Source organism: Cyprinus carpio, chromosome A9 (assembly GCF_018340385.1).
Source record: "Cyprinus carpio isolate SPL01 chromosome A9, ASM1834038v1, whole genome shotgun sequence".
Classification (NCBI taxonomy): domain Eukaryota; kingdom Metazoa; phylum Chordata; class Actinopteri; order Cypriniformes; family Cyprinidae; genus Cyprinus; species Cyprinus carpio.
The window spans coordinates 27,517,021-27,526,182 of NC_056580.1; the positions used below are offsets into that span (position 1 = coordinate 27,517,021).

Consider the following 9,162-nt stretch of genomic DNA (forward strand, 5'->3'; position numbering starts at 1 on the left):
TAAATGCTTCAAATAAATCAGTTAACTGAAAAGGTCACTACAGTATCCAGCTCACTTAGACAAGTCCATATATTTTTCAAAGAATCCAGGGAATTTTTGTCCTTAAGTGGTTCATTTCTGGTCTTGACCATTCAAGTAAATGACTATGCACTTATATTTAGCAATCAGAAATTTAACTTTGAACCTCTTATTTTATAATCTGAAACAATTTTGTGCTACATTTCATGCATGGCACCTGGTTTGACATTTTATTTAATGCAGTGACACTGATACATTTAGTGCCTTCTCTGTTTAACTTTAAGAGCTACTGTAAAATTAAGTAGCCAAAGGCATTTTTCCCCATTAAAAAAAAAAAAAAAACACAAGGGCTACACAAGTAGCCTATATAAAACTACTAAAAAGGTTGTTCTGGGCGATTTTCTTATTTGTTGCATTGCCTGACTACATTTTATTCTGAAAATGCATCGTACAGGCAAGATAATTGTGACTGGCGTTAAAGATAAAGGCCTACCTCTCTAAAGCAGGTAGAGAAAAACGAAACAGAAATATTTGGTTTTGAAATCAGCTTAGTTTGATTCTTGTGTACTTCGCCCAGGGTTTCACATTCTGTCATATTTATTGCAATTAAGCACACCACAGTTACATTACCTTTACACATTAGCAGGCCTAACTCGCGTTTTTCTCATGAGATAACAGCCCATGAAATACAAATGAAAACGTCTGGGTTGGCAATAGGTTAAATCATAGTCTATGTTTTATCTCTACAAAAAAGAAATAAAGTTACGCTGGTGTTATTTAAAACATACGTTCACAAAATGAACCTACGGACTATGAGATTTACGAACAGACGACGCGACTCTAAAAGCAACATCAATAATATAAGCTTATGCTACATAAAATCCGACCTCCGACAGACATGCGCCAGAGGAACTCTTTTTGGGGGCCTCTTCAACAGGTAAGCAGCTACTTCCAATTCAGGCAGACCATTGTTTTTCATAACAGCTGGAACCGGCAACCTATACGAGCTGTATCCTTATTTTTTCAAACATCAAAATATTTAATATATGTAGCTATTCGAACGAACAGACGTCTAAGTACATTGAACAAACCTGATCTGGTTCTCTATATTGTACATCAACATTCAACGAGAAGAATCACAAAAATGGATAGATAGATAAATACAAATATGTACAGTTCTTCCATACTTACAATAGGTTTAACAGTTAGAACCTTAAAATGTCATTTGGGAACGAAAACCGCTTGCTCAAGTTTTCGTGCATGTCAAAGTTTTTAACGTCACGTCCTTCGAACGACGCGACCAAGACGTATGAATAAATAAACAAACAAATAAGCACATAAATAGGAATAAATAGATTATAAGTCACTCGTGAATCCTTGAACACATGAGCCATGCACGAGTTTTTCTAACTGTGGGGGTAAAAGCTGTAGTAGCCGATGTCCTTGGAGCAGTTTTTCTCGCATTCCCTCGGCGTCAACATTTCAGATTTTAATGGAGACGATGTCTCGGAAACCGGCGTGGCAGATGGCGAAATCCTCCTCCGCTTGGCTTGCTCAAAAATCCCAGAATCGCTCGAATCGATCGACTTAATTGAGGACGGGGTTTCTATCCAGCTGGATTCAGACAGGTCTTTAGGTTTGGACTCATCCGCCCCGCCTAGCGGTGACCTCTCGGGCGCGATGGCGTCTCCGTCCTCGAGGCCAGGGAGCAGGTAACTGGAGGAGGTCGTTCGGCTCCCTACGGAGTTGGACGGCCAGCATGACAGGACGGAGCTGGACTTGCTGCAATATTGCGGCGGCGTGCGGGTGCCCCACCCCGGCGGCTCGCCGTAATACCCCAGGGGTCTGTTAGAGCATCCCGCGCCGGGCAGGGGCAGCGCTTTAACACCGGCAGCTGCGTACGACAGAAGGGTGGCCGCGTTACCGGCGAAATCAGCAGCCGCCGCAGCATCGTATGCCGAGGCTGCAAAGTCCAGTCGGTTGTTGGCAGGGGTGACAAACCATCGCTGCGGGGAGGCCACCGTGGTCTCCTCGGTTTGTTGCGGGGAGAGCAAGCTGTTACTAAGTGGGACGCTGCGGTCCGTGCCAGGAGCGCCTCCGACGCCAGGGTGAAAGCGGGACTTGGCATACGAGCTGACAAATTGGTCCTGCAGGAAAGAACCAGTCATGGCATATCTTGCGCTAGGCATGATCTGAGAGCGCGGAGAGTCACCCGGGGACGGCGTCAACCGATCGATGTCGCACCCTGTGTAGACACTGGAGAAAGATGATGGACAAACACGTTAATGTTGCATATGAGAAGCGTAGCTAACCATAAATAAAGCGTTGCAAATGTGCTCGAGAGCATTCGATTTTTCTCCCAACTTGCCATTCTGCGCGTAATTGCGCGAATAAACAAATTAACAATGCGCAAGGCCAACACATATATGCATATTGCACCAATGTAGATTATAATGATTTAAAACAGTAAAACAACTAAACTCTTGTTTTTCTCAAAACTTTTCTAAAGAAATATTGCTGGCCAAAACACAGCGCGCGATAGAGCCATAATGAGATGCTGTGAAGTGAAATTAAGATTTATGTCTTGAAATTTGCCAGGCCAAAGCACAAAACACACAAATGGTTATAAATACATCGGCCAATTGGAATTCCGAGCCAAAATCATCTTTTTTTTTTTTGCGGTTTGACTCTTTGAGAAATCCCTGCATTCTTTCATCCGGATGCAATGATTTAAATTAGTAAATAAATGAATAAATAAATAAAATTCTATGCAAGAATGTTAACCTGCCAGAGTTACAATCCTTCTGTGATCTTTGTGTCCGAGAAATGGAAATGCGCACGCACATATACGGAACATATTTTGGTTAAGATCATGAAATAAAAATGCACTTCATGAATTGGTTTCACTCAAATCAATAATATTTATAGCGATTAATCCTGACTACATTTTATAGGTCAGACAGGACAGAAAAGGTCACCATTTAAAAAAGAAAACTCAAAACTTACGTGTCATAATTGTCACGGAATCCCTTTGCAAATGGATTGTGGTCGATTTTTAGCTGCGTGATCTGTAATTGAGAGAAAATATATATATAAAAAAAAAAACATTTTGTATCATCAAATCAAATAAAAAAGATCAGCCTTTCTTACATCAGTATTTTGATATGCGGTGACCGCAATAAACTGCGTCTCCGGGAAAGTGAACGTCTGCACGCGCCCGGCTTGGCTCGTGTCCTCGGTTCCGTCCTCGTTCACCTGCACCACATGCAGTCGAGGCTGGTATTTATGCAGCGACTGCAGGACGACCATCTGCAGGAATTCAGGCGAATAAACGAGAGTCAGAGAACATCTCCTCACGCGTCTTTAAGCTCCCGTAGTTCCATTTAGAACACCAGCATGAAAACTAATTTAGCTACATTTTACCATCGGTTTTGCCAGCTCAGTTAAATATGCAATTATTGGTTACATGTAAATCAACCGGTTTAACTCAAATCATTCAAAATTCCAAATACAGCATATGGCTGAAATGTTTCCACATGGTTACAACAACGAACGTAACGTTTAAATGTTAAGGTAACATTTTCACTTATGAATGATCTTACCACAAAAGATCATATGTTTTTATATTTAGATAAATATGAACTAATACTAAAAAAGAGGGAGATATTGTTTTATTGAGCTGCTTGTAATGTGTAATGTGTAAAATGCTACCCAGCAAAGCATTGTTGCTAATATCTCTAACGCATTCTGAACGCATGACACAGCAGTAAGACAAAAAATAATGAAATAAAATAAAAATAAATCTAATGATAAATAACTAACCTGTCCTGTGTTGTTCGTTGCTCCTTTATTGTTGGTTAGTTTAAGTTTTCCAAATGATATCTCTTGACGCATCCAGTGCGCACCAGTGTTTGGCGAATCCGGGTGCATGTATACTCTGTTTCCTGTTTACAATATAATTGGAATGTCAGTTCTGAGTCAGGACAACAACAAAAAAAAAAAAAAAACTCCTCTGTGTTTTATTCAAATCAATGTTATTTAAACATATAATCATAATAATAATAATAATAATAATAATAATGATAATAAAAACAATAATAATAATAATAATAATAATAATAATAATAGAAATGTATTATTATCATCATCATCATCATCATCACCATGACCATTATTATTATTATTATTATTATTATTATTATAAACAAAGCCAAAAAAAGAGAAGTAAAACCATATTTGTTTACCTGTCACATTGGTGTCCGCTTTGCCGCACGGGACCCATTTTCCTCCTTGAAAGCGCCAATGGTTCGGATCCGCAAGAATCACGTCCACAAATATATTGTAATGCGCCGTTGGGTCAAGACCAGATATATTGAAACTCAAAAACGGGAACATTCGCCTGAGGGTACATAAAATGTAAAGTTTCAGTGCACAATACTGTAGCTCTGCTAGCAAACGTGGGTTTGCAATCTTTAATTTGAATAAAAAAAAAATATATATATATATATATAGCCTATATTATGATGTTTTTAGATTAATTGTTTTTAAAAAGGATAATTAAGGACTAAACAAATGTTAATATATTGGATATCTTGGAAAAGATTATTTTATTAAAAAAAAAAAAAAAAAAAAAAAGATTATTAAAAGAGGATATAGCCGGAATATTAAATGGTTTTAAATGTTTGGGAAAACAAATCCAACGAATAATAAAAAAGAAAAAAAATGCATTAAAGAATATAAATAGGCAGAGTTAATTAAATGAATATATATACACGTGTTTTGGTTTGTTTTTTTAGGAAAATGCAGACAAAAAAAAAAAAAAAGCTGTTTTGGAAAAAAAAAAAAGTGCGTTCCGCGTAGTCTGCCCACCTTTATTCGTTTCATAGATATTCGCGAAACGAAAGCATCAATTTGTGGAAAATAGCAACCGTAATTACAACCGTAATTGCAAATCACCTACCGTCCTTGCTTGGTAATAATCATCTCCGTTTGATGTCTGTGAAATTTAAGCCACAGGGCCCTGTTGCAGAGGTAAACCTGCGCTTTACCGGGCACGAGCCCAGCCTGAGCGGAGGAAAACTGGTAGAAAGCCGTGCCTTGGTACGCGTGTCCGTACTGCTGCGCGTACGGGTAGCCCGCCGTCGGGTAGCCCTGCGGAGAAGAGTTGCTCAGCAGAGTGTTGTAGGCTCCGTTCGTGATGACCGGGTGGTGAGCCATGTACCGGCTCGGGCTGCCGATGGAGAAAGCTGGGTGCGTCGGTCCATGCTGACCCGGGTAGGGAAACATGGTGGTGGGACTCGGCTGCACTTGACTGGACTGAGACAGGAGATACCTTTCTCCTGCAGATCCATCGAAAGTGTGACGACTGTCGCCGACTCCGTCAAGATCAGGAGAGAGTTTGCCTCGCTGGACGTCCCCTGACGAGTCCTTCGAGTCGGCGAAATTGTCTGCCTCTGACTGATTCGTCATCCCAGCGGAGTTTTTTTTCAGAGGTGAACTTCTCTCCAGGTTGTCGCCGATAGATATAATAGGGTAGTCCTGCAAGGCGAGCTCAGATGCTTGTGCGTTTGGGTAGCCACTGCCCACAATCATACATTTCTTGGAGCGCGCGAGAGCTGGCGAGATGCAACGCTCGAGCTGCATCGCTCGATGACAAATAGCAATTAACGCGAGCGCGAGAGAAAACTAACGCCTTCCTGCGGTTCCAGCTACTTTGTGCAAGACGGCAAATTAGCCAATTGACACTAGCCTGCAATCAGGGAAGGCTTTGCTTTTCAGTCCTCGTTCTGCATGGTTAATGAATCAACTTTTGCTATTGGTTAACACGTGACGGTAATTTAATTAGACAGAACTTAATTAGTGTAATCAAGGAGGCTTACACGCCACAGTGTATTCACTTCTGCTGGTCATCCATGTTTGTATACTATAGTCTGTGAAAACTGGGGCTCTCGTGATTCTTCAGGAGCGCACTAAGTAGTGCAAATAAACCCTACTGTCTTCCCTTCGAGGCCTTTGTGTGAATATATTTCTATGCGGTGGAAGTCACTCGGTTTACTACGAAAACTTCATTATTCATTATTTAAAGCGCTTGAAATGACACGCCGCGCGCCCTACCTAAAATGTTTGCGTTTTAGCGTGAAATCTTGGCTTCTCTTGAAGATCTGTTTACTGCTCCCGAGACATATAAATATTTTATTTGGATGGACTACTTCAAGTTATGCATTCAACGCTTTATGCTTCAAAACATGCCTGAAACAATCAAATCAGGCAGGAGTCGACCACATTTCGGGGAAAAATATATACTTTACGTTTGTCAAAACGTAATATATAATATCTCTTGAAATGATTTGTCATATTTAAAATAACAAATAAAATAAATAAGTGTCTGATATTTTTCTCAAATAGTTGTGAGCGAAGCAATAACAGCTCTAATGCGCATCTTGAAGGATGCTGCCAATACAAGGCACGATCAATTACAATCATTTAGCTGTTTATTTAATGGAAACCGATGCAATTAATGCTAAAATGCATGCTGGATGATATTACCTTTAAATGGCTATATACATATATATATATATATAATATTTATTTATTTTTTTCAAATATATATACTATATGAATTGAGAAGAATTCTTATATTGGCAGAGAGATAGAGACGTGATCTTAGGTGTTCATATGTTGGCTGACGGACAATTCTGAGCTTTGTGGATCTGAGCCAAGCGAGTTTTTAAAGAACCTTTAATGGAGACATACATTTAATGAGATTCAAATGACTCTCGCTCTCTCTTTCCACATAAGGACTTGTCTGTTTCCTCAAATATCTAGTTTTATAACAGAAGTGTGTGTTGGCTATAACGAGAACGTCTTTATTCGAGGGGAGAAAATAATACATTGCAGCGTAAGTAGGGAAAAGGATTTTGCAATTGTTGAACGCTTTAAAAAAACGCATGGCTAGTTTGTTTTCCTCACAAATCATAGCTTACAGTTATTTTTCAGAATTTCACCTAATCACCTCTCAGCTTATTCTAGAGTAACACGTATGTCAGCATCCCAGCGGTCATCTGAAAGGAGTCACATCGTCCTCCCCTTCAGCAGCCTGAAATAGGCTCTTCTTATCAGTTCATCTCACCTGTCTCACTGGCAAAGCCGACTCTCCCCGCGACCGATTAGAAAGCAGCGCTCAAGTCTTTGATGATGAGCCTCGGAGACCTCGCTGTAGCACCGCGTCACGTTATCCCTCGCGTTCTGGCCCTTTAAATGGCGCAGAAACACACTTAACGTTGCAGAATCAGGAAAAAAAAAATAATAAAATAGAACTGACTGTCATCAAAAATTTATCAAAAACCAGTGGTTCTCAACTGGGGTTGACTCATAGGCATGCAACAAAAGATGTCCTTAAAATCAAACACTTAAATTGATTAATATTCCCAATAGCAGCACAGGCCCAACAATATGCATAGTTATTAACATGAATAGGAAAATTGACGATTTTTGTAAATGCATAACACCACAAGTGTGATTTACCAGCATAACACATGCAACAAACACTGAGCCAAATATTGTTTTAGTTTTAGCCATTTTACAAAGTGACAGATGAATGTGCGCCAAAATACCACAGAGTTTGATTAGGTGGCATCAACAACAAATGAAATTTGAAATAGTTATCTTCCTCACTTAGAAAGACTGGTTAGGATAAAAATGCACGATTATGTTTCAGTGCATATTATATATATATATATATATATATATATATATATATAGGCTACAGTATATATATATATATATAAACAGTATATATATTATCACATTTTTATTACTTGATTACAGAGGGTTTAATATCTGTAAAAACAGGTTGTGATTAAGACGAACATATTCGAATTCAAACATTTTGAATAGGTTAGTTTTAAAATGTACAGTTACTACTATTATTTTTACACACAAATCACAGAGGACCTGAAACATAAAGTCAATAACAAGCTCCTTGCATTATTTCCCTTCATCTCTATATTTGAAATCTTCTTGTATTAGAGCCTACATGCGATATTTAGCCACACATGTGATACAGTGGACCTCAGTGCACCTTATAATGTTCTAAAATCCAAAGAAATCGTGTGTTAAGGGGTGCAGAACAGCTCCTGTCTCCCGGAAAGGGGATGCAGGCAGAGGTGAGTTGTTCTGAGATCTAATGAAGAGGCTTCCATCTCTGAGGCTAACAAGAAGGGTCATTATAACAGGGCAATGGGGTCCAGTAATCTATTCTCCTGAAACATGCATGCACGGGCTTGCCTGCACCCTACCAGCAGGCCAATCGGCCATCTTTTCATCCTCATTACCAGATTATTTGCCTTCCCTCCCTTTCTCCTCCTCTTTAATAGGCTACCGGCAGGCTTTACTCCAAGGCCTTATTGTTGAATTAACTGTGCATGCGCCTGCCTGAAGAGTTTGTTTTTCTCCCTCTACTTGTTTTTTGTCCTTCTTTTGTTGTGTATTAGCCCCCTGTACTTTGCACTTATTAGCACAGTCAGTGGCCACAATCGCCGAGGGGCTGTCGTGATTAGGAACGGTAAGGCCAGCCGCTCCCTCAGGGGGTCATTGTGTTGGATGGAGAGCTTTTCCATCATCAGGTGGGTACAAACATACTGCACTGACCCACGCGAGCAGCTGTTGTGTTTGCATTGCATGTATGCATCTCTAACGAATTTCACTAAATGCTTTTCTATTATAAACCAAACCGGGATTGGGAAGAAGATCCTGAGAAGATGATAATCTAATGACCTGGAGGTGATGATATTCAAAGAACCTCTAATGAAGCCTCACCTGCGAAAAAACAGCTTGTATAGATGACATCAATCTGGAGGTGTTTACCCAAGGTCAACTCGCGATTCTTCACTACGGCATTCATTAGTTTTGCAATGCTAGATGAACATGCCAAGCGTCAGAATGAAACACAATGCAATGCATCTGATGCGACCTAAAACAAGACAATGCCATGGATGAAACATTATTACCTGAAAATCACATATTAAAGTTCTCGAAGGTCGGGTCACGTTGCAGATTCTTCACCACAGCATTTATTAGTCCTGCAATGCCAACAACGATGAAAAAGCCAAACATCAGAATGAAACTAAACCTAAATCAACACAA

The 9,162-nt window shown here is 39.8% G+C and overlaps 1 protein-coding gene across 1 annotated transcript; it reads right to left on the bottom strand.

Moving 5' to 3' along the window:
• On the bottom strand, positions 1 to 6,248 carry tbr1b (T-box brain transcription factor 1b). The gene is made up of 6 exons (XM_042764331.1): positions 4,979 to 6,248; positions 4,263 to 4,417; positions 3,841 to 3,962; positions 3,169 to 3,327; positions 3,025 to 3,086; positions 1 to 2,274 (listed from the first exon to the last, which is right to left on the bottom strand). The coding sequence occupies exons 1-6, from the start codon at positions 5,659 to 5,661 to the stop codon at positions 1,425 to 1,427; spliced, it is 2,031 nt and encodes a 676-aa protein (XP_042620265.1). The 5' UTR covers positions 5,662 to 6,248; the 3' UTR covers positions 1 to 1,424.
• Between the last annotated feature and the right edge of the window lie 2,914 nt (positions 6,249 to 9,162).